General features: G+C 45.1%; 1 protein-coding gene across 1 annotated transcript in view; it reads right to left on the bottom strand.

Annotated features, from left to right (window-relative positions):
• Positions 1-429: 429 nt before the first annotated feature.
• Positions 430-25,712, bottom strand: part of LOC147718431 (G protein-coupled receptor 83-like) — a 527,091-nt gene continuing 501,808 nt past the window's right edge. The window contains exon 4 of the mRNA XM_086966719.1: positions 430-2,067. Coding sequence (XP_086822845.1) covers positions 1,473-2,067 — 595 coding nt within the window. The 3' untranslated portion in view covers positions 430-1,472. The remainder of the gene's footprint in view (positions 2,068-25,712) is intronic.

Raw genomic sequence — 25,712 nt, forward strand, 5'->3', positions numbered from 1 at the left:
TGAGCCCAGTTGTGTTGCACTTGTACTTGCAGAATGCAGCATGGTACATGCTTGATGCAACTGAAAAATTCAAGATATGTGGCCAAGCAAGGCCACTTTGCACGTCCCTGAGTGGCTTCATAAATTAGGAGTAACGCAACGCAGCACAAATTGCTGCATAGCATTATTCTGCCCTGGGAAGGTGTTTCATGGGAGTTGAGTGGGTGTTCCCATGCAACTCCCATGGATTTTGATGCATTTGCAGATTTATCTGAACTGGTAAACCTGGGAACGCTCCAAAATGCTACACCTTCCCAGGGGGGTGTAACATGAAGAAGTATCTTTATTTCTCCTCGTTACTTCCTCTTTCTTAGTGTACTGCATTCTGCAGCACACATTGATAAAGGAATGTGCCCCAGGGAATTGTTTTTATGCAGGAAGGTTCTCCTTCCTGCACAAAACCAATCCTTCATGCAACAGAGGCACCCTTAACCATAGTGCTGGGGTACCTGCATTGATGCTAGGCAGCCTATTGTGTGCCAGCACTGGGGAAAAGTCAGGGATAAATTCGGTGCATTCCTGCCCTTTACCTGTGACTCAGTGCAGTAAAACATGGTGACTTGCTGTGCTGCATCACTCGCCCATAACTATGGCCCTAAGTATTCTGATTGGCTGAGCCAATTCAATCACATCTTAGAATGAGGGAATGTGGCATTCTGAGCCTTTAACATTCATTCACTCATTAGAGTCTTAGATTGCAGTTATTTAGCAAACATGAACAACTCTTTCAAGAGATGATGTTAAACGTAAATAGTTTGAAAGCTTTACATGTTAGGAGGAACGTATCTCTTTTTGCAAGACCCACTTTTATCATAAGCAAGCAATGGCACAGGACAAGTAGCCCATTTCTAGCCAGAGCTAATTGTGAGGCACAAGATCGAAGGATGAGTAAATGTGGAAGGTACCTTTTCATCAAATATCCTGATATGACATTTACAAAATGTTGTGTACCAAACTCAACACAAGCAATCTCACAAGTTCCTAAAACAACTATAACCCTCCAATAAACAATTTCTGCTATAATGTCATTTTTTCCCATGAGAAAAACATAGATTTGTTTCAAACCCAGCTGTCCAACTTTGGGCTAAATGTGCAGAATCAGCTCCAGGTTTTCTTGTTTAATGACTGTTCATATAAATGGCTTCCATTTAGATTTGTTGTGAGTAAATGCACTTGGATATCCCGAAGGTCTGGGAGATATCTGGTCCTCAAGGACAAATACTAGACTCCACTGTCTCAAGTACTGTGAAGGCAGCTTCCCATTGACCCTTTCCATGTCACATTTGTTGTGCAGGCAGCGTCATCTGATTGGCACCACTGAAACCAGTGTCCTTCGCGTGACACATTTCTTGCCCATTTGTGGACCTGAGTCACGCAACCATTAAACTTCATTGGCCTGTTGGGCTTCCAAGACTCATCTTGAGTCCAGCTCTCTACAAATCAGTGTTGACGGTCTGCACGTTGGTGGTGGAGCGGATGCTCTGAGAGGACGGCCCTTGCTTCAGGCTCGCTTGCTCGATCCACGCTTCTCGCGAGGGCAGGTTGACCGCTGGGAGAGCATCGTCCTGGGATTGAGGCACTTTCCTGCACATGCGCAGCAGGGACTTCAGCTCCAAGCGGAAGCTCTCATTGAGCCAGCAGTAGATGAATGGGTTGTAGCAAGTGCTGCTCATAGCAAACCAGTGCAAAGCAAAATAAAGGGCATTTTTGGTTTGAATGTTCAAGCTGGAGACAAGCAGGACATAGCAGTTCAAGGGGAACCAGCAGACAGCAAAGACCACCACAACCAGCACCAGCATTTTGATGCTCTTCTTCTTGTTCTTGCGGTGGGTGATGAACTGCTCGGTGGTAATGTCCCCGATAGCATTGCGCATCCACAACTTCTTGGCCAGGCGGGTGTAGGCAATGGTGATGATGACGAGTGGTAGGAGGTACAGAAGTAGGAAGGTGCAAAGGTCAAGGTATTTCCAGAACAGTTTAGATGGTTCTGGAAAGTCTGGTGTGCAAAGGCTCCGCACCGTGGTTTCACTAAAAATAAAAAAAACAGACATATCAACTTCAATTTACAAATAAATTATACAGTACAGTTGTTCATTGATTTTTTTATTTTTTTATTTTACCTTTAATTTTGGACCTTTGAAGGATCACAATAACAACCCATTTCAGAACTTCAACTTATGCTCCAAACACACCATAATTGTTAAGTAAATCTGCTGCCCCAGCCTCTTTACCACTCTGGATGCAAGGGCAATATGGCTGCCCAACCCATGCAGGGTGTTTTGGGGTTTCCTTCCCCTCAAATTTTGATTAAGTATATTTTTGTTGAAGGGATTCATAGCAAAACAGGTAAAACATGCATAAAAAGCAAATCCAACATTTGTCTCCTGCTCATAATACTGTATGCTTTGGCATAATGTACACCATCTGAAAATTGTAAAGAAAGGAAATTTCTAATCAGAATATTATCTTACCTCAAGTACACTGATAAATCTAGCTATGGATTCAAATGGCAAGAGCATAGGTGGAAGATAGAAAATACACTATATTAAATCACTAGCAGCCCGTCCCGACGTTGTCTGGGTATGAATTGCTGCCGGCCAGTAGAATATTGTTTTGTAGGATTTCGTTTTGATAGCATCTCTTATTTGTGACAGGCCTGTGAAATGCTCCGATTCACAGTGCACTGCTAATGCACTTAAGAGTGCGCGTTCAGCAGTGTGTGAACTCAAGTTTCCCTACTTTATTTCTCCTTGCAATATTATATAGCGCGAACTCGACAACATGGCATGAGCACAACTTACATTACAGAAGAACACATTCATTTGTGGTAGGCACGGGGAAACAAAGCGATTTGCCTGGAATCACAGGATGTTGAGCTAATGCCCAGATTCGAACGTAGCTCCCCATCCCTAAAGTTCGCAATTCTAGAACTTGTGGCGGGAGGTGTGCCTAAAAGTGTATGTCGGGCTGGCCATCAATGAGAGAGACCGGTGCATTTTTCAAATCGGTGGTGAAAAAATGTGAGTATGTTGCTGGAGATGTGGGCCGCCGTGCCACCAATGTACTTACCGGGGCAGGGTAAACACCCATTAGTCCGCAACTTTCTTTCCGCATGCCATCAGTCCGCATACTTTCATTACGAAAGTACCATGACTCCGCAATGCCATTATAACGTATGGCATTACATTTTATCTGCTTTTACCACGCATACATTTACAACTAAATTCGTTTTGAATGCATGAATGGTAAAAGCATGTTTTTTTATGTTTGGATAAGGTAAGTGTGGGTATAGGGATATATGTTTTGGGGTACTGAGGTATATGTTTTGGGGTGTTTGGGTATTTTAAGGGTTCAGATATAGTTTTAGGTTATGGGGTACAGGGGTAGTTTTAGGGTTTAGGGATAGGTATGGGTTTTGGGGTACAGGGGTATTTTTAGGGTTCAGGGCTAGGTTCGGGTTTTGGGGTATAGGGGTATTTTTAGGGTTCAGGAGTAGGTTTGGGTTTTGGGGTACAGGGGTATTTTAAGAGCTCAGGGTTAGGTTTGAGTTTTGGGGTACAGGGGTATTTTTAGGGTTCAGGGCTAGGTTTGGGTTTTGGGGTACAGTGGTATTTTAGGGTTCAGGGGTAGGTTTAGGTTTAGGGGAACAGCGTTATTTTTATGGTTCAGGGCTAGGTTTGGGTTTGGGGTACAGGGGTATTTTTTAGAGTTCAGGGGTACGTTTGGGTTTTGGGGTACAGGGGTAATTTAAGGGCTCAGGGCTAGGTTTGGGTTTTGGGGTACAGGGGTATTTTAGGGTTCAGAGGTTGTTTGGGGTACCGGGTATTTTTGGGGTTCAGGGCTAGGTTTGGGTTTTGGGGTACAGGGTTATTTTTAGGGTTCAGGGGTAGGTTTGGGTTTTGAGGTGCAGGGGTATTTATAGGGTTCAGGGCTAGGTTTGGGTTTTGGGGTACAGGGGTATTTTTAGGGTTCAGGGATAGGTTTGGGTTTTGGGGTACAGGGTATATTTATAGGGTTAAGATGGATTTGTGTTTAAGGGTATTGAGGTATTTTAAGGAGTAAGGGTGGGTTATGATTATGGGGTGCAGGGGTATTTAAAGGGAGCAGGGTGGACACCCGAAGCTGGAATGTACAGAACCTGGGAAGAAAAAAAAATGAGATATTGGGCACAACGCTCGCATTTTTTTCCATAATCCCATGCCCCGCACACGCCCACGCCCCCTGCACAGGACCACAGCACACGATATGAGCCAAGGCATGAAGGGCGGAACGTACAACACGCCCCCAGCGTGTGTCACACCCCTAGCACACGCCCACAGCACAACGCAGACATGCCCACAAGGGACTACTTTGCTGGCACGGTTCTTTTACCTTTTAAATGTATATGGTGGGGCGTCTGCATAGCCTATGTCAATCTGCTGCAACTTCCCTTTCCAACGCTGTATTGGGTGTTGTGATTCGTGCTGTGGTACCTGAGATTACCCGCCTCAAAGGTTTGGGCTCTCTCTTTATTATATTAATATAGATTGTGCCTCTTTTAGTGTCACCTCCTCTATTCCATTTGTTATACCCTTCTGCAGGAATGGCTTACACCATGAATAGAGATTTTATTTCAAATGAAAATAACATTAGAGAAATTGTTAGGGAAAGAGAGTAAATTAAAAAATAATCACAACTACCAAATCTCATATTCAATATTGGTAAGAAACACATTGCCTACTTTCTCTTGGTTTCATTAATAGAAAGTCAGAGAATTTGTTGGTGACTCTTCCCAGACATTCCTCTCCAGGGCCTGTTTTCTAATCATAAGATGTCCCGTCCCCAGTACTTAATTTCAGCCGATGGTTGTCGGTTGGGGCGACCAGCACTTTTTGTGAACCAGCACTTATTTTTCCTTGTCAGGCATGGATCAATGCACAGAGCAGGAAGACAAAAGAAGGGAACAACAGTATAACCGCCACAAGGGAAAAAGCAGAAACTTGCAAGAGCGAGAGAAAAAGGCAGGAACTGTCTGGTAGTTGATTAAAGGGGGCATGAGGTGGATTCAAGATTATGCAGCCTTGGTATTCGGCGCACTGTCATTTGATTGAATGTGCCATAGATTCTAAGCAGAGCGCTAATACCAGTACTCATTCTTTTACAAATTAAGCACTGCAGTGGGCCATCCCTGGAGGACAGGAGATGTGAAGGGGGCAGACCAGGAGAAGTATATTTTTAGGTGAGGCATGATCATCAGCTATGACCAAACATTAAAGTAGTGCACTATAGTTGACATTTTTCTAATGTACTTGCAGGTAAAAAGGTTTTGTGAAAGAAGAGACCTTCAAAAAACATCAACCAGCAAGACAGGTAGGCATGAGAAAGAATAGGTGATTGAGGGTTGCATGAGTTCATTTGAAGCCTGTGATCCCACTGAAGACAGTTAGAGGGGCGGTCGATGGGCAGGCTGCAGCACTGCCTCTAAGGCTCTGAGTGGTGACTTTACAGTTTGCATCTAGGATACTGCTGTGTGGTAACCTCTCTCTTTGATGCTGCTTGCATGGTACCTCCAATGTGGCTGCTGTGGAGTACTCCACTTCCAAAAGTATGGATATTCTCCTGTCTTTCACATGCAGTAGGCTTCTTGCTTGGAATCCTCAAGGTGGCCCTCTTTTTGTGCCTAGCATTGCTTGGACGAAAATACACTTTTCTGAGTGGCGATCATAGAAAGCAAGGATGCCTGCAACATCCACTAGAACGGAAAATATTTACTTGAGAGGGATTGTTTGACATTCCTACGGGTGGAGATGTAAGTCAAGCTTCACATTATGAAACAGGTAATGGAATGCCTTATTTAAATCTGCACTAGAAAACCAAATCACCTCCATATTAGAGGTTGGACTTTTAGGCAATAAAGTTGTACTTTCCAGCTCCTATACTAGCAAATATAGAAATGACTGATATGCATTAAGCGGGAAGGCATCATCACTTCTCACCAAGAGCATGTAGTAACAAATAACAAGGGGTTTCCATTGATAATTAATTTGTAAAAAGCTACATGGATCAAATACAAATGGCTAGACATTAGTAGGACTTCAAGGACCACTATGTAAGGTGATTTCTAGATCTTACACTAAGATTCTTTTTGCAAAAGTAAATATAAAAGTGTGCATTAAAATATCATTGACCCAACTATAATGGACAAACACAATAAGCTATACATTCTATTTAGAATCTCCAATCAACTTTTCTCTAGCTCTCATTTTTATTTTGCTTCTTGAGGCTCTATTTAACATCCTCTCCTAACTCCTCATCTCCTTAGCTCTATCCACATTGCCTCTGTCACCCTTTTCCCCACCGTCCCTTTCTGTTTGCGGCTGCATTGGTTTATCTTTCCCTTACAGTCTCTCCTGCTCTCTGTCTCTTGCTTGCTTTTTAATATTTGCTCTCCTTTCTTTCTTTGCCTCCCCTCTCCTTTTACAGAACCTCTTCTCTCTATCTTTCCTGTAGTTCTTAATACTTTTATTCTCTCCCTAGTCCTCTTCTCTATAGACCATGCATGCAACTGAAACTGACTTGGCTGCGGATGGCTATGAGAAGCAGTTGCCACCTTTCTTTGCCCACTGTGATTTTCGCTGTTCTCCAGTCCCAGAAGCCTACTATCCTGGGTACTTTCTGCAAGTGGGGAAGTCCCCTATGCCGATGGAACAAAGAGGTTTGTTGTCATTTCTTTTTGAACTGGACATCAGGCTGCACTGATATGGTGTGTTTCAACTTCTTTAGGGCAGATAACAACCTGTTGATGTCCACCACATTACCTTTACAAAATGGTGGACTTGAACGGGTCATCTATAGTACTGAAAAATAAAATGTGTCTAGTAAAAAGACCAGAAACATTTTCTTTTCCAAAATCAAACTGATGTCACAGCAAAGCAAAAATAAAGGCAGAACGTGCTAATGGAATCTGTCGGGCTCCACAAACGTGCTACCACAAAGCGTTCCCCACTGCGCCCAATGACAATAGTTACGCAGTTGTGTGGTTGGGCTGTTGCTAGTGAAAGACAAAGCCCCAAACATAAAAGGAAAGGATAGGATAGGAAAAGGATCTATAGAGCTCACTAATACCCGAAGGTGCCAACATCAAGATTTTGCAAACCGATCCATTCACGTGGTGTGGGTAGCTGTGGTAATAGGCCACAGCCCGAACGGACCCTGGGGACATCTGTGAGGCCAAGACATTTCTAAAAACAAGGCACCAAGTGTAGTCCAGGGTGGTGTGGCTTGCATGGATCCCAATACATTATCTTACGGAGAATGGCATGCAAACACCACACTTTGGCTAAATTACAGATTTTTCTCATATTTCTGTGAAGTAAAGTTCCAGAAACTGTGAAGATCCATTAAATTTCAACCACCCAGTGTTTCCACACTCTTCCCAATATGAACGGTATCTCAAATGTTCACCAATTATTATTATGTAGTTAGTGCATTAATTACATAGGACCCATAACAGCAATTTATTGGCTATGACCATAATTTAGATAAGGAAAAACAGAATTTAAAAGGAGTCAATACATTTCATAAAGCATATTTATTCAATACAGTTTGGAGATTACAATACAAAACAAGCATTGGTAAAGCCAATAGGTCTTGGCAATCCGAGAAAGTCAGGCCTGACAAGTGGTAGCACTTGTCAGGACAACATGCTAATTTAGCATAATGCACGCAGATCCTACACTGAAGACCTATGTTCCCTCTCTGCACATTTCTTTAGTACTAGCCCTGGCACACACAGTGCACATCCCTTAGGGATCTTGCTAGTAAGGCAAACATACAAACCAGAGACAACCAATCACCACTACAATTTATACAGGGAACATCTGTACTTGCACACTGATTAGCAGTGGCAAGTACCTACAGCATCTAACTTCACAACTCTCTTTTAGGAAAACAGTCTAGGGGGAAAGCAAAAAGTTTAAGTGAATCTGATAAGCGTGGCTCAATCCACGTGAGCAACTTACCTCACTCATCTATCATTCTCATATAATAAGCCAGCCGGACAGTGGAGAAGAATTAATAATATATTTATTTGGCCATAAGATTCATCTGCAGGTCTACACCCCAGGGAGTGCGCCGAGAGGACTGACCCATCCCATCATGACAATACATTATAACATAGCATGGCAGGGTAAAGCTACGCCCAGACTGGAAAAGTACTGGGCTCAGCAGAGGGTGAACAATGAACTCACACACCAGGCATCTGCACCTGCAAAGGCAACATTATTATCTTTACTCCACGGCCACGGAGCCAAGACTCTGCATCTCCAGAGCATGGAAACATTTCTGCTCATAAAGGAGGGGGGAAAACTGTACCATGAAACATTGGAGCTGCAGAGCAAATGTCAGCATCAGAAGTCTCTCTGCCATTGACAAGCTTCTCTCTCTTATAGAAGAGTGTACAGAAATGTCTATTCTGTAAACTTAACCAAGGGAAAGCAATGCACTAGAACAGGTCTTCTAACTTACAAGGCAAAAATAAGACAAACGCTTACACATTACAGAAACAATTCTATCCAGGTGAATCTTGCATATTACAAAAATAGCTCAGTGGGTTGCAGCACATGAATAATAAGCTATAACTGCATATTGGTTAGACACATTAGGCTAACACATTCACAACATCATTAGAACATTCTGCAACCGGAAAATTACTATCTATCAAATTTTAGCCAACAAGGCCAAGTCCAACACAATCCCCTTCCAGCCAAAAGCCGGGGTGAACCAATCATTACCATGATAGACTCTCCTGCTTAGGGCGATGAAACAAGGACACAGGCCCTCTACCACAGGGACACTCTCCTGTTCCTCATCTTCCTGACCCCATTTTATCCTCGTGATCACTACCTCCTGAGTTGCCTATGCTGTTCCATGGATCCCTCCCAGCCGGGGGAACCCCTCCAGGGGTGCTGGTCGGATACCCACCCCCACCTGGAGCGATACCCTGGGATGATTCTTCGGACAGAACACTGCTACTAGTAATCCTGCCCAACAGATTAAAAGGGGGCCTACCATGGTCACCTCCATGGAACCCAGTCCTAGGGGCTGGACACTGTCCCTCCGGTGTTCCCTCCGAGGAACACCACCCTCTTCTAACCTTCCACTATTTTCTGGGTCTGCCACTTAGGAATGGCACCGACTGGCAAGATGGCGGACTCAGCGGCGTCTGAGTGAGCAGCATCGCCAGCGGTCTCACTGCCCTAAGCCTTTCTATCCTTCCTGACCGCTTAGCGGGTTACCGGCGAACAGTGATAAGGGGAGCTACGTCTCTTTGAATATGCGAAACCCTTAAAAACGCTAAAACCCTTAAAATTCCTACCTGTTTTTCTGTCCCAGGATGCGGCTGGATCTCTGGTGCTGGTTTCGCCGGATGCTACAACCTACGTGGCGGTACTCATCACTCCCATTTCTGAGGGCGAAAGCAGAATCTCGGACTGGAGCGGGGTCCAGCGTTACGGACAGTGCTAGTTCGCAGCAATCCCCTGTTTCTCACACGTGCTCTCGAGAACAGAGACGAAGCAGGGGTAATACTCACGGAGCAATGGCACCAAAGAATCCTGCGACGACGGCTACTAAAGCACAAAACAAGCCAAAGACGAGGGCAACTACGGCAGCACAGGAAGGCGTTCAGACGGTTCATAACGCCCAGACTTCACAGACTTCACAGAATGCACAGAACAGCAATAATGCTGGCAATCCTGGTAATCTCATGCTGCAGGATACTCCTCTGAACCCTCCTCTCCAGAACCCACAACAGGTAATTCATAATTCTGATTCTGTCTCTGTGCCTGGTCTCATAACAGTTTCACTAGCTCAAACAGCCTCAGCTGAAACTACCACTAATGATAATACCCGTGTAATAATGGGGGATTCTGGGACTTGTAGGCTGGGAGCTATTCTCAAAATTCGGGACATGTTTGCACAGAAAAAAAATAACAATAAAACACAAGAATCGGGAAATACCTGTTCGAACAGCAGCATGGGGAAAGCCGCCCTAACCGGAAATGAGAGGACCAAGATATCTACTGACACTGGGCGTAACAAAGTTACTGGCACTGGGAATGGTAAAGGTGGATCAAAAACTGGATTAAAGGAAAGTCAAAACCCAATCCCTCCATCCCTTCATATATCTGAGGATCTAATTAATAACGCACAACCACAATCAGTGCAGGATGTACCAGAATCTTTACCGGTTGGGGAAGATGCTGAATCACTAGATTCTGCGGGTAACTTCTACTCTATGACTGATTTGTCGGTGGCACTAGAGTCCGATATCCATGAGGCAGATAGCGGATGGAGAGTTGATTTGAGTGGCAAGAGTGTGGGTTCACAACATGAATCGCTTGATTCACTGGGACAGGAGGAGGGCGAAGACGAAGATATAGAGCAGCCTGAGGATCTCAGCACATGCAGGTTCTCTCCCCATTGATCCAAGCCTGGTTGTACCACAGAACCTGCAGTCTCAGGATACTACGCAACCACAAGCGACTGGTACTACACGAGATACGCTCTGTCAGCTCATGATTCAGCATCAGGAAGAGACAAGGGTAGAAAATCTTTGCACGCAGGGTGCTATTCGACGGCTTCAAAATAACCTTAGAAAAGTCGCTAAATCTTGTAATGAGACGTCTGCAAGAGTGACTGAGGCTGAGGGGAGAATATCGGCGATAGAAGATACTATGACAAATCAACAAACCCAAATTTCATCATTGGTAGGGTTGAGAGATAAGATAAATTGGAAATTGGTGGACTTGGAGAACAGATCACGCAGAAATATTCTCCGAATCCTGGGTGTTCCGGAGGGAAATGAAGGCGGTAATATAAGACAATACGTAATTGATCTTTTTTCAGAAGCCTTCCCAGAACTTATACAATGGAAATGGGATTTGGAAATTCAACATGCACACCGATTCCCATATAAAAAAAATACTAGACAGGGTATTAATTCAAAGCCCAGGGCGATCTTGATATGCCTGAACAACTTTTTGGCAAGAGAGGCTCTCTATGACCTGGCCAGGCCAGACAGGAAATTAAGGGGGAGAGGAGTCGAATTCTTTGTTCTGCCTGACTACTGTCATGCCACAGTAGAACAACGTTGGCAGTTCCGACAACTAATACCTGCCTTCCAAGCCAAAGGTGCTCAGGCCTTCCTTCTGAATCCTTCTAAACTTAAAATAATCTTCAAAAAAAAATCGTACTTTTTGACCTCGGAAGGGGCAGCTAAAGAGCTTCTGGCTTCATTTTGAATGCAACGTCAGTGAAAAAAAATAAGTATGACTTTTTTGTGTACTAGCATTCATATAGTCTTAACGACGGAGCAGCAATTAACTAATTAATTTATTACTTGCTGACTAAAAAGAGGCATTTTTTTTCTCTCTTGAATAGGGTTCATAGCAAGAGCATAAAATGGGAAGGATGTAGAGGAGGGGCGGTGAGACACTAGATGCTTCTCACATCATCCATACTAGGGACTACTAGTCCTTATGCCCAAGATGGGGTGGGGTCAAGGGGAAGGGAAAGAGGGAGGGGGGAGGGGGGGACACCAGGGTGGGTGGCGGGTGGAAGCAAAAACAGTAAAAAAAATTGCTACGTTTTCGGACTGTAGCTCCATCATTGTTTATTATAATCTCTTTCTTTGAAGGGGTGAATATAAAAAATTGAATTTGCATATAAATGATCATTGTTCTAGACAGCTTGGATTTATGAAGGTGAATAGAAAAGAAAACTGTATAATTGATGACGATGGGTAAACTTAGAATTTGTTCTTGGAATGTCTGTGGAATTAATAACAGGGAAAAAAGGGGGATCTGTAACTAGATTATACAGAGCATGAATATAGATATAATGTGTCTTCAAGAAACACATATTAGATGGAGTGATAGAAACATGTTTAAGGATCTTGGTTTGCAACTATTAGCGTGTACTAAACCAGGTACCACCACAAAAGGTGCGGCAATCCTTATGAGATATGGATGAGGGCGCTTAAAACGTTCAAAAGTCGATCAGTATGAAAGATGGGCAATAGTCGAGCTTGAGATGAATGCTAAAGTATGGACAATCTGCTCAGTGTATGCCCCAAATACAGATGATCCTGAGATTATAGATTATTTTAGCTTAGAATTAGCGGATTGGCCATCCTCGCTCATATTTGGTGGAGATTTGAACATGCACCTTGCAGGAGGGTTTGACATATCTAGTGATAGTATATACCCAGGTATAAAAAAAAAGACGTATAATGCTGTTAAAGGGCTGGTAACAGAATATGGTTTAAAAGACGTGGGATTCATAAAAAACCCTTCTTCACCTGGATCCACTTTTTTTTCTAATCCCCATCAAAAATGTGTACGTATAGATTATATTTTTCTGAATAGCGGTCTAATAAACAACACACTATTTAAAATATTTCCCCGAATAATTTCTGATCACAACCCAATACTAATAGAAGTTCCGACAGTGACTGGTTCATCTTTTACTTTAAGATCCTGGTCATTTGATCGGAAATTACTTGCAGATCCATCATATCTAGAAACAATGGGTAGATGGATTACAGACTTTTTTCATTTTAATAGAAGCAGTACATCTACTCAGATAGTTTGGGATGCTTTTAAAGCAGGGGCCCAGGGGGGAAACACTTTCCTATTCAATTAAAAAAACAAAAAATTATCAAAGAGAAAACAGAACAGAATTTTTATCTAGTTCGAGAATGGGAGGAAAAACGTGCTATAGCTATCTCTAAACATCAAGATACTGAACAAATTAAAACTACATTAGATATACATATGGCCAGGGTTTATGAAATATTTGCAGCTAAATTAGCGGAACAACTTGCAACCTTTCGTTCTCAGATCTATGAAATGGGTGAAAATTCCGGAAAGATAATTGCAAAAAGAACCAGGGAGAAAGAAATCTCAAACTCTATTAACGCGATACAAGATGAGGCAGGTCAGGTCCATGATGATCCAGATCAAATTCTTGAGGTATTCCGGCAATTCTATTCCCAACTGTACAAAATCGATAATATGACATATTCTCACGATATGCTGTTAAACTTTATAGGACAAAACAATACTACAAAATTAAATGATTTACAATCAAACTCCCTCGAAAAGGACATTACATGGGATGAAATTGAATTAGCGTTACTCTCTTTGGCTACGGGAAAAGCCATGGGCCCTGATGGTATTCCTCTTGAATTTTTTAGGATATTTAGAAACGATATGAAAGAAGACCTACTGCTTAAATTCCAGGAAGCTCAGAGAGGGTCTCCACCTGTATCGTGGTGTTAATCCACACTGATGGCTTTCCTTAAAAACTATAAGCCTCCCCTGAACCCGGCATCCTTCAGACCGATCTCCTTAATAAACGCTGATAGCAAGGTCTTCTCCAAAATATTAGCCACCCGTATGTCAACAGTGATATCTTCTATCGTTTCATGATGGCAACACGGGTTTATCCCTAATAGAGACACTGCGGACCATGTCAGAAGAATAATTGCTATGATGGACTGGGCCCAAACTACTAACACACCCATCGGAATCACCCTGTTGGATGCCGAGAAGGCATTCGACAGGGTGACTTGGCCTTACTTATGGGATGTATTGGCTCTGAAAGGCTTTGGCCCAAAAATGATTAAGGCTTTAAAAACGTTATATTTATCACCATCGTCACATATTAAAATTGGGTCCTGTAACTCTAGTCCATTCTCTATCTTTCGGGGTACCCGTCAAGGGTGCCCATCATCTCCACTGCTATTCTCTATATATATTGACATACACCTTAATAAACTTAATCAAGAGGAAGATATAAAACCTGTGGAGGTGGCAGGGACTCCTTACAGAGCATTGGCTTATGCTGATGATGTGGTAGTGAATACCACTGATATCGTAAAGGCAATTTTAAAAATTGAAGAGATAGCTGAAGAGTTCGGTACTTTTTCAGGCAATAAATTAAAGTCCTCAAAAACCCAAATTTTATTTGTAGGTCAAAATCCACCTACACACCTTAACATAGTATCAACTACAACAAATTTAGGAATTAATATCACAATTCCAATTTCTGACATACCCAAGCTTAACTTCACCCCTATACTAAAAAGGCAAATACTACCCTGGAACGGATAAACCACTTACACCTGTCATTACATGGCAGTAATAATGTATTCAAAATGTTAATAGTTCCGCGATTTTTATATCTTTTTCGAACTATACCCCTTGAGTTTCCAATAGAATTCTTTAAACAGTTGGAGAGAATGGCGGGAAGATTTCTATGGGGATATAAACGTCACCGTAGAGCTTTTAAAAAGCTGACTCTCCCTAAGGACAGAGGAGGATGGAGCACACCACATTTCTTACTTTATTATTTAGCATCAATATTGCAGTTCATCATCCCTTAATTATTGGCATTAAAGCCCCAATTCATGAAGCACATTTCCCTTCCATTTATGAATTTTCTTTAGGGACAGAAGCTCGTGGTTGTTTTTTAAAAAATATTGAACCTAGTTACTTCAAGAAAATTAAATTCAAGACTGTAATAGCAGCATACCGGGCATGGAAGATTATCAAGCGACATTTAGGGATTCCGAAAATCTAGAGATATACCCCCCTGTCATTTAAGCACATATTGCCTGATATATTTAGAGATCAAATTATGTTAAAATAGAGTAAACAAGGAATTAATTCTATCAATGATGTATGGCACAATGATGAAATGATCTCTTTTTTGACTCTTCAGGCTAAGTTTAATATTTTGACTCTGGATTATTTCTAATACTTTCAATTACACAGCTATCTTAATACTATGGGGCTGATTAGGATGGAGGATTTTCCGCATCCTCCGGGACGGCGGAAGCCACCGCCGGCCTGGAGGATGCGGAAAATCCTCTGCGGACCCACCAAGACCCACCGCCACATTAGGATGGCTGGTGGGTCCTGGTTTCCGTCCGCAGCTTTTCCGCCGCGGCTGGCTTATAACCGCAGCGGAAAAGCACTAATATGGTGACGGTGTATCTCAGACACCGTCAGCCAGATTAGGATGTGCTCGGAAACTTGCTTTTCCGTGGCGGCTTTTCCGCTGTGGAAAAGCATGTGTAACTTCACTGCGGGGGCCCGTTGTGGGCCCCCTAGGTGAAGGGCGGGTGGGGGGTGCACATGGGGGGTACCTATGGTACCCCCTGCATTTGTATGCAGTAAGCGGCAGGCACCGCGCGGTGCCTGCCACTTTCTACATACAAATGAAATGCATGCATTTTTAACATTGCTGCGGGTGCAGCTTGAAGCCACACCTGCCGCAATGTTAAAAATAGAGGATGTGACCGCCAGGGTGGCGGTCATATCCTAATTGCACAGGAGGGAACTCCGCATGCCATGCGGGGGTTCCCTCCTGCTCTGGGGTCCAAATGACCCCATTTATCTCCAGAGCAATGCCTAGGGCTTCAAAAATACCTCTGATTGAATCTCTATACATTAAAAGAAAGATAGGTTTCCTCTACAACTTATTGATTTCATCATACTCAGATGACTTAACTGTAGTTCAAGAATGTTGGGCAGAAAAACTGGGGGTAAATGTATAGGCATTTATATAGCGCACTACTTACCCGTAGGGTCCCAAGGCGCTTCCGACCGCTACGAAACCCTTCCTGGCTTCCCTGAGAGATGGTCCCTTAATGGGTATCTCCAGGGTGAGACCAGGCATCCCCGGCGGTCTGGTGGGGCCATTAGTGAAGATGAGGCAAGCTAATGCCCAGAGTTGCCGAGTGTGATCACCGATCAGAGTGGGCACCGAGGCGAGAGAATTATCGAGTCCGCTGACCCTGGTCCAGAAACCTGCCTCGTCGGGAATCGAACCCTGGTCCCGGGCCGTCCTCTGCTTACGGGTCTGCCGCCTCTATCCAGTGAGCCACACTACTTCACTATGTAGGGGTGACAAATGTATCGATAGAAGACTCCATTATGATGGCTAATTCTATTTTACTTACGGGTAGATCCCGTACTCAGCATTATATGGTTCTCTATGATTTATATCATACCCCTGAAAAAATTTCTAAATGGGGAGCATCCACAGGCACTGCATGTAAGAGATGTTCCCTAGAAGCAGCGGATGCACCTCACCTGTTTTTTTTCTGCCCGATGCTCTCATCAGTATGAACCAGATACAGATCTTTATGTCTTTAATTCTTGAATGTAATATTATTCTCACAGCAGAGATTGTTTTGTTAGGTACCTCCTCTATCAACATTCCTGAAGATAAAAAAAACCTCTTATTTATATGTATGTCTGTTTATCGTGCCTGTGTTACTCAGGAATGGATTAGTCCAAATCCGTTACAATTCCATACTTGGAGGGCTCGGCTTTTAGCAAAGTACAACATAGAACAGGCAATCTATGCTGTGAAAGGAAGTGTTAAAAGACTAATGGGGGGTGGGGGGGAATTTGGGATCCACTTCATCAATGGATACAGGAAGAACTGGGAATTTAGCAACCTTTATATAATATTAACTAAACAGATTTTTTTTCTGTTTCTCTTAGATATGAGCACATGTTGAACTGTAATGTACTTCTTTTTCATATGTTTCTTTTTTTCTGCTATGTTTCTGTATTCCTTTTCAATGTGAATTATGTATCTGTTTTTGCTTGCAATAAAATTTAAAACCAAAAAAAAAAAAAGGAATGGCACCGACAAACTTCAGGACTGCAGGGGCTCTGATAACCGACGCCCTTGGCTCTCCTGACACTAGGTGTTCTTCCCCACACTGGTGGCAACCTGGCACAAGGCCTCCACCCGGAGGCTTTTCCACGGTCCAACTAGTTCCCTGGTGCTACTGATCCCTGGGGGTACTGCTTAGTCTTCCTCCCCATCCTTGGAGACAAGGGGTTTGCCTGCCCCCTTTCCTCACTACTCTGGGATCTCTGTGCGCCTCCTGGCCCTCCTTCCCTCTCTGGGACCTTTGTAGCCCCAGGACCCATGACCAGGGGTACAGCTCTTAAACAGGCTCCCGGTAATCAAAGAGCCCACTCCCCAACTCTGGGTTACGTAAACCTGGAAAATATTGCCTGAGCCTAGACTCCCCTGGGGCCATACTAGACAACCCCTCCATATAATTTACCATGCTGATCACCACCCAATCTTCCAGTGCCCTCCTGTACTCCTCCGCACTGGCAGTGCGCTGCCACCATCCGAACTGGATACCTCCGGTCAACCCTTCAGGTCCAGTTCCCGCATGTTTAACTCATGAGCGAAGAGAAGCCTCTTCTCTTCCAGCACAAGAGCCCCCTTGCTCTCCTCTGCGTGAACTTTCAGTTTTAACACCTCCAACTCATGCAGCCTGACACTTTGGTTTTCCTCCAACTCCTCTGGTGAAAAAATCCTCCCGGAATGGCCACTGATATCCCCACTGGCTGGCCCCTCCACCCTCAAATCCTGTGAACTAAATCCATTCCCAGGGTCCTCTTCACCCACCTCACCTTCACCTGTCCCCGGAGTTTCTTGGGCTTCCCACCAAGCCCTCAAGTCAACCTGTAGCTCCTCCTTCTTTGTGCTACCCCTCATGGGACATCCCAAGGCTCTGCAGAACCTCCTCAATTGTTCACCCTTATAAGACAACAAAGCCTCAATGTCAAACTCACCTTCTACATCCAGAGCTCACTGGCTATCAGATTCCCCTCCTGAGAAATGATGTGTGGATAACAGGGTCACTCCAAAGATAGAACCAATAAAAAATACGTGGTTGTATCGTGATCTACAGTCAATTTGCGATGCGCATCAATTGTTGTGAATGGTTTCGCACATACAGGTTTTAATAACGTTAGGATCGAATCCCACCGCTCTGCCTCCAATTGTTAAAAGCCGGCATTCCCGCGCACACCGTTGTTGTCAAGTGCGCGACCCGGACCCCCCCACTCCCACATTAGGCCAAGAAAGTACACCGTCTGAGACAGCCCTGCTCACTCCCTTAGTAGCTTGACAGGAGCAGCCAGGCTTATCTCCAAGGCACGGGTGTTCAGTATGTACAACAATGCCCACAGCAATCCCAATGATGTCACCACAAATGGACTCCACACAAGTTTGTATGAAACAAGTATACTTTATATAGAAAGATATACGAACTGACCACACAATACAACTTCCACACATATATAATGGGTAATATTGTTTCCGGTGGGTTGGGGGGGTTCTAATCCTCAACCACCGCTTTTAATCAACAGTGACGCTGACTTTTAACCATTCTCAACAGGTTAGGAATGTTGTATCACTAGTATCACACATGTTGCAAAATACAAGAAATACTGCACTACTTAATGATTGGTTCCTGCACCGTGGCACAGTGAAACAATCAATGCTTAGCGTCACGATCAGGTACTAAGTCAACACAGGATAATGCAACTTGGTTCTCTACCAGCATGCACTGTTCAAGGAAGAAATACAGCAATGCGTCATGCTGCAATTATGTACAGTGCGATAGGAAGACAATGCAATGCATATCGCCACCAGCATGCCCTGTGCAAGGAAGGAATAAGGTAATGCGTCACAGTGCAATTCAGTACAGTGCAGTAAACAACCAATGCAGTGTGCTACATTAGGATCCTGTATCCTGCAAGAGAAACATAACTTAGTGCTTAGCGCACTAACCCCTGAGTTGTTAAGTACCACTAGTGCCAGACATTATCCAATAGCGTGATAGTTCGTTACCAGCAAATATGCAACGTGTTATACAACTGTTTTTAGAACTTATGCGACTGGTTGCCCCCAACATGGATCATCAATGACACCCAGGTTCCACTCCGGTACCTGGCCCCTGCACTGCCCCGTCCGGGACCAGCACTGGTCGAGATTTGGGCCGAAGTAACAGGCGCACACAGCTGCCAGCAGCGAAAGGCCGAGAGAGTGTCCCTCCGAGCCAGCACCCCGCCCCAGGCAATGATCCACTTACCAAGGGGGGGTGCGGCCCCACTCTGCTCTCCTGCAGAAGCGGATTGGCCTCACACCAGAACCTTGTCACTACAGGCAAGGCACGCTCGGGCCAGTAGTTCAGCTCCTGTGGGGCTGCCGGTCTGGGCTGCCAAAGTTCAGCACAAACTCCATCCATGAAGCCTTCCACACAACGCAGGACAACATGCCAATTTAGCATAATGCACGCAGGCCCTACACTGAAGAACTATGTTCCCTCTGCGCATTTCTTTAGTACTAGCCCTGGCCCACACAGTGCACATCACTTAGGGATCTTGCTAGTAAGGCAAACATACCAACCAGAGACAACTAATCACCACTACAATTTAGAGAGTGAACATCTGTACTTGCACACTGACTAGCTGTGGCTAGTACCCACGGCTTCAAACTTCAAAACTCTCTGTCAGGAAAACAGTCTACAAGCAAAAGTCCAACAGGTCATAATTCAATCTGTCACTTACAGTGCTTAGAAACTGTAGAAATGAGTTGTTAAAAGCCCCATTGAACAATCACTGTCATGTTACCCAAGAAATTGGCCACGAATAATGAATCTACCACACTTATCGTCTGAGGCACCTCATTTGCATTTCCAAGCAATAACTTTCAAATTATGTTAAAAAAACTCTTATCCCAGGGAAAGTAAGTAAAATATTGTTATTTTTCTGGAACAGAGACGTCCAATGGGAGAGCTTGCATTCTGTACATTCCAAATCTGCTCAGTACAGTAAGAGAAAATGAATCTACTAATCTTAGGTTGGATTTTCTTGCCAAATATACATGAACTTGGTGCTCTGTGAAGCCCTAACAATGACGCGCGCAATGACTCTTTCGACTCCTAATCCAGCTACTGGGAGATAGGCCCTTCACCGGGTCAGACTGTTAAAACTCACTTAAAAGTGCAGGCAAAGCAAAATAATTAAATTCAGCACATGGAGCTAATTTAGAACAACGCTCCCTATGTGTGGAGCATTTTGTCAAAACCCATGCTAAATCCATGAAATGTGCCCTTGACACAAAGTAACGCAAAGCAGTGCCTACCACAAATTTGGCTAACATTGGCACAGCATTGAATGCAAATCCTGATTTGCCTTGTATAGTAAACCCACCTGAACACATTGAGCCGAGTTTGGGTCACAAGAGCGACCGAACCCCTGTGCAAAACATTACCTCCTCATAAGTCTTCCTTTCCACATGACTAACAAAGTGATCTTCAGCTCCACACCAGAACCCTCCAAATCAAAATGTTAGCCTCCCATGCCTCCCATCCCTTCTCAATATGGCTTACCCATATCACCCCAGACCTCCATAAGAGGTGGGTCGGCCCAGCCCATCAGCCTGTATTTTTGGTTCTGCGCACAATTACTCTTCAGTTGTGCCATCAGGTAAGTGGTTCCTGCTGTAGCCAGTATATTGGTCTGCGGTTGGCGGCCCCTAGGCTCTTGAACCTCTTCCCCCCTTCCTTCCCCCGGTTTATTCAGGGCCAGTTAGGCTTGGCCTTAGTGAGCCAAGGGTCAACAGGGGGGGTGGTGAGGTGGCCCGGGCTCAGTTTTCAGCCTCCTTACTTCCCCGGCCCATGTCTAGGGGTAGCTTCTCCTGAGTCCTGGGGACCCTCCTTGGGATCGTGGAACTAACCTTTGGCTTCCTGCCGGATTTCTGTGTGCTGTGTGCTGTTGTTGAGGACCCTTCCAGCGCCTCGCCGGTCCCGCTTCGCGGGTCCCGCAGCGCTAGAGGAGAGCGGACTGTTGATTGCTCGGATCATTGACGAGGGGAGCGCGGGGCAGGCAAGTGTGTCGGCGGGGCTGCGAGTAAAGAGGCAGGGACTCCAGTGTCCAGGAGTCCCTGCGCGGCGCGCCCAATCTGCAACACCTGGGCTGCTCACCCCGCTGGCCACGCCCCCCGCCTACGGAGCTAAATACAGTTCTTGCCCACAGCCTACTGGGACCCTCCTTGGGATCGTGGAACTAACCTTTGGCTTCCTGCCGGATTTCTGTGTGCTGTTGTTGAGGACCCGTCCAGCGCCTCGCCAGACCCGCTTCGCGGGTCCTGCAGCGCTAGAGGAGAGCGGACTGTTGATTGCTCGGATCATTGACGAGGGGAGCGCGGGGCAGGCAAGTGTGTTGGCGGGGCTGCGAGTAAAGAGGCAGGGACTCCAGTGTCCAGGAGTCCCTGCGCGCCCAATCTGCAACACCTGGGCTGCTCTCCCCGCTGGCCACGCCCCCCGCCTACGGAGGTAAATACAGTTCTTGCCCACAGCCTACTAGGACCCTCCTTGGGATCGTGGAACTAACCTTTGGCTTCCTGCCGGATTTCTGTGTGCTGTTGTTGAGGACCCGTCCAGCGCCTCGCCGGACCCGCTTCGCGGGTCCCGCAGCGCTAGAGGAGAGCGGACTGTTGATTGCTCGGATCATTGACGAGGGGAGCGCGGGCCAGGCAAGTGTGTCGGTGGGGCTGCGAGTAAAGAGGCAGGGACTCCAGTGTCCAGGAGTCCCTGCGCGCCCAATCTGCAACACCTGGGCTGCTCTCCCCGCTGGCCATGCCCCCCGCCTACGGAGCTAAATACAGTTCTTGCCCACAGCCTACTGGGACCCTCCTTGGGATCGTGGAACTAACCTTTGGCTTCCTGCAGGATTTCTGTGTGCTGTTGTTGGAGACCCGTCCAGCGCCTCGCCGGACCCGCTTCGCGGGTCCCGCAGCGCTAGAGGAGAGCGGACTGTTGATTGCTCGGATCATTGACGAGGGGAGCGCGGGGCAGGCAAGTGTGTCAGCGGGGCTGCGAGTAAAGAGGCAGGGACTCCAGTGTCCAGGAGTCCCTGCGCGCCCAATCTGCAACACCTGGGCTGCTCTCCCCGCTGGCCACGCCCCCGCTCAACAGCCTATGAGCCCGTTGTATCAGACTTAAAAGGTGACCAGTGCTACCGCTTCGCGGGAGCGCGCCGGGAGAAGCCCGGGACAAGGGCGGGACCGTCTAAGGCCGTCCAAGGACGATCAAGGTTGGGTTGGGCCCACTCTCTTTCATTGGTGATCCCAGAACTTTTCTTTATTTATTGGTATTAAGTCGTAGTATTATATTTTAGTTGTTTATAGATAGGAAAAACGATATACCAAATTCACATGATGTCCTTGCGTTCAGGGAAGGGTAGGCAGGTAACTGTAAAAACGATCAATGGGAAAGCCTCTGGAACCTTAGATGACTTTATAACCCGGGCAACGGGGATTTTAGAAAAAGAAATTGCCCTTACCGAAAAGCGTTTGTCCTTAGATCTAATAACAGGAAAACGTTCCTCCTTGGGACGCATTGGTTCAACAATTACCCCCAATAAGGCAACATCTATCCCTGACCAGAGCCCAGATAGCAACCTGGAAGCTAGTCCAAATCTAGTCGTAATTTCTGACTCCCAGACAATCACGGTTGCAGACTTAGGGGGCTCCCAAGATGAAGCACCTACACTCACTCCTATTCCTATACCATCAGGTATCACGGGGGATAGTACCCAAGGCTGTAACTTGAGCAGTAATGGGTCCATCCCTACACAAGCCCGAGCCGTAGATTGTGAGCATGAACCTAACCATCCGAATAAACGGAAAAGAGGGGGCAATCACAGAAAAGGAAGTAGAACCAAGTTAGCAAAGACAGTTGCACCTAGAGCTTTGGCAAATGCCCCTAAACAAAAAAGCACCCATTTAGCTGATGTGGGACAGAACATCTTTTCCATCAACACTAACAATAATGACGATCTTTTGGGGAAAATTGAGAAATTGGTTCAGATGCTTTTGTTGCCCCTTCTAGAGAGAACCCAAATTGTTAACCTAAAGTTAGACTAATTGGAACATCTTATCCCACTTAATACCCATTCCTTTGAAACACTAGCAAATAAGAGCAAATCATCTGAGGGTGGGGGCACTAACAATAACAACAATAGTAACACCAACAATAGTAACTCAAGAAAAGGGGGAGAGAAGAAAAATGTTAGTAAAACACCTCAAACACTCGCAACTGCTGACCCTAAGGTAGCACCCGTCCCACTAGCACGGACCAAACCTGTACCATTAGCACGTACTAAACCTGCAGTGGCGGCCACTGTGGGGCCCCCAATCCAAAATGTGGCCAGTACAGCATCAACATCTGAAGCAACCATCTCTAAACAGGGAACTACCCATGGGCCCAAACTAATACCATCGCAGGGACCTGTAGCAGACAGTGATAGAGTACATAAAAAGAAACTACCACCCGTAAACCTGCCCCCAGACTCAGTACCTTTTATGGTAATTCTTACAGGAGTGCCCCCAGTTTTGCCCAATAAAACGGAATCAAACCAGGAGCTAAAAAATAAAGCAACATAGTGGCTCAATAATAATAGGCCACTTCCTCCTGATTCTAAAACAAAAATACTCAGTGTGCGTAGAGTCCCCTGTGTGGGCCCAAGTGAGAAGGACTTAGAGGGGGACTGTATCCTGATTAACTTCAGTGACACCTGGGTAAAAGATATGATCTGTCGTAAACCAAGGTTTGCTAGAGTTGGGGATATCCAATGTATAGGTCTGGAATACTTTTATCCAAATTTGAATTTTGTCCCCCCGACTCCGTTCCATAAGAATACCGGGCTGACTTTTCATAGTGACGCATACCCTGGGTGGACCCGGAGAAATAGGGCCGCATGGCCGAACCAAAACAACTGGGGAACATGGCATCAGGGTGATGGCTTCTTTAGGGGATGAATATGTAATAACAACAATTTTTTGCAAACTCGGTACAATGACCCAAGATCAAGATTTCAGGGAGGAGATTATCTAGGGTGGTTCCCAAGTGACATCCCCCTAAGAAATCATTTTGATCCACTTGTGGGTATGGAGGATCTGGATTGACCATCACAAAATTCTCCTGGCGATACTTTGTTAATAGGAGAGCCGAGCCAGAGGGAGAAGGGGGAAAGTTGTAACGATAACTTGCGGGAGGATGTTTCCGTAGGTGACGATCGTACTTCTAACCCTCAAGCCCCTGAGGTTGGCCTTACCCAAGAAAGTGAATTAAATCTAACTACCGTAAGGCAAAATTTGGCAGCAATACCTGAACCAGCCAGAAACAAACAAAGTGAATTAAGGCTGTGTCTAATTTCTTGGAACATCGCTGGGCTTGCTTCTAGATTAGAGGATGAGGCCTGGTTAGATTTTGTGGGAGACCGTGACATTCTGTGTCTCCAGGAGACATGGAGCCGATCTACTCAGAATATCGATGGTTTTCAATCATTTAATTTCCTAGCGGTACCTTCACAAGCGGGTAGGGCAAAAGGTGGATTATTGACAGCGATTTCTTTAAAATTATGTAAACTTGTAACATCTAAGATAGTTGACACCCCATGGTTTCAATAGCTAATGTTGGACAACTTGTTCCCTGAACCACTGTTATTGATTAATTGGTATTATAACATCTTTGATGATAATGAGACAACTGTAATGTCGAAACTGGAGGAGGCTATAGCCAGGGCACGCCGCGAACAACCCCTACTTTTTATCATCTGGGTGGGAAATTTCAACTGTTCGTTATGCAGCCATGGGGACTCGAATGTGTGTGGCTTGAAAGACTCTCATGACCATCCCCTGACACACTTCAAACACACACCCCAGGGGGACGCTTTAAATAATATCATCATCCTAAATGATCTATGTATAGTGGAGCCCTGGGTTGGTCCGAATTCGGCTCCGATACCAACCTTTCAGGGAAGTAGAGGCATGATGAGTTTTATTGACTTCGCAATTGTGTCTAGTGGGTATTTTCATTATGTTGACAAGTTGGAAGTAATTGCAAATGCTGCCAGTTACCATAACCCTCTAATCTTATCCCTGCTTTGTCCTGTTAAACCCAAACATCTTGTCTGGGAGCAATCTATAAAATATAACAGGAACCAAGGAATTACTCTCAAATGGGGCAAAATAGACGCTGCTGGTCTTGAGGCCGAGATCCTAAATGGTTATAGCTCCGAATATGAGGCATGTCTAACACCTACAGCTAACCCTGAAAAGGTCATAGGGAACTTTGAATCTTTATGTGGGCATGTAGCCGAGCGTCTCATAAAACCAATTGGGAAAAATAAAAGGATAGGTCCCAGATGGTTTGATGCCGCGTGCTCGGCATCACATAGATCCTTGAAAATAGCATTAAAACAAAAACCAAGGGACAAAGAGCTGGTTAGAGCATCCAGACTGGCCTATAAAGAGGCCATAAGAACAAGGAAGCAGGATTTAAAAAACCTAGCATGGGAAGACTTAGAAAAGGCCTCGGAATTAAAAGATAGCAGGCTTTTCTGGGAAGTTATTAATCGTCCCCTCTTTACGAGTAATGGCAAGGATAACATTGTGATGCAGATTACATGCGAAACATGGGAATCACATTTTGGGAAAATTTTTAACCCAAATGGAATCTTAATCCAGGAATCACCATCAGGAGACGCTAGGGAGTTGGTGGTCTCTCAAACATCTTTGTCCCTGAGCTCATCGCTTACTTTGCAAGAGGTAGAAGATGCTCTGAGGAAAGGCATATTATTAAAGGCCCCTGGCCCCGATTTAGTGCCTTTGGATTTCTTCAAGCACAATGTCAAGGTTTGGGCCCCTCTATTGTTAAATGTGTTTAGAGCAGTTGTTATTGGCCGTGTCCCGGCATCATGGAAGGAGGCAGTAGTGGTGCCGATCTTTAAGAAGGG

This window comes from Lissotriton vulgaris, chromosome 4_1 (genome assembly GCF_964263255.1).
Source record: "Lissotriton vulgaris chromosome 4_1, aLisVul1.2, whole genome shotgun sequence".
NCBI lineage: Eukaryota > Metazoa > Chordata > Amphibia > Caudata > Salamandridae > Lissotriton > Lissotriton vulgaris.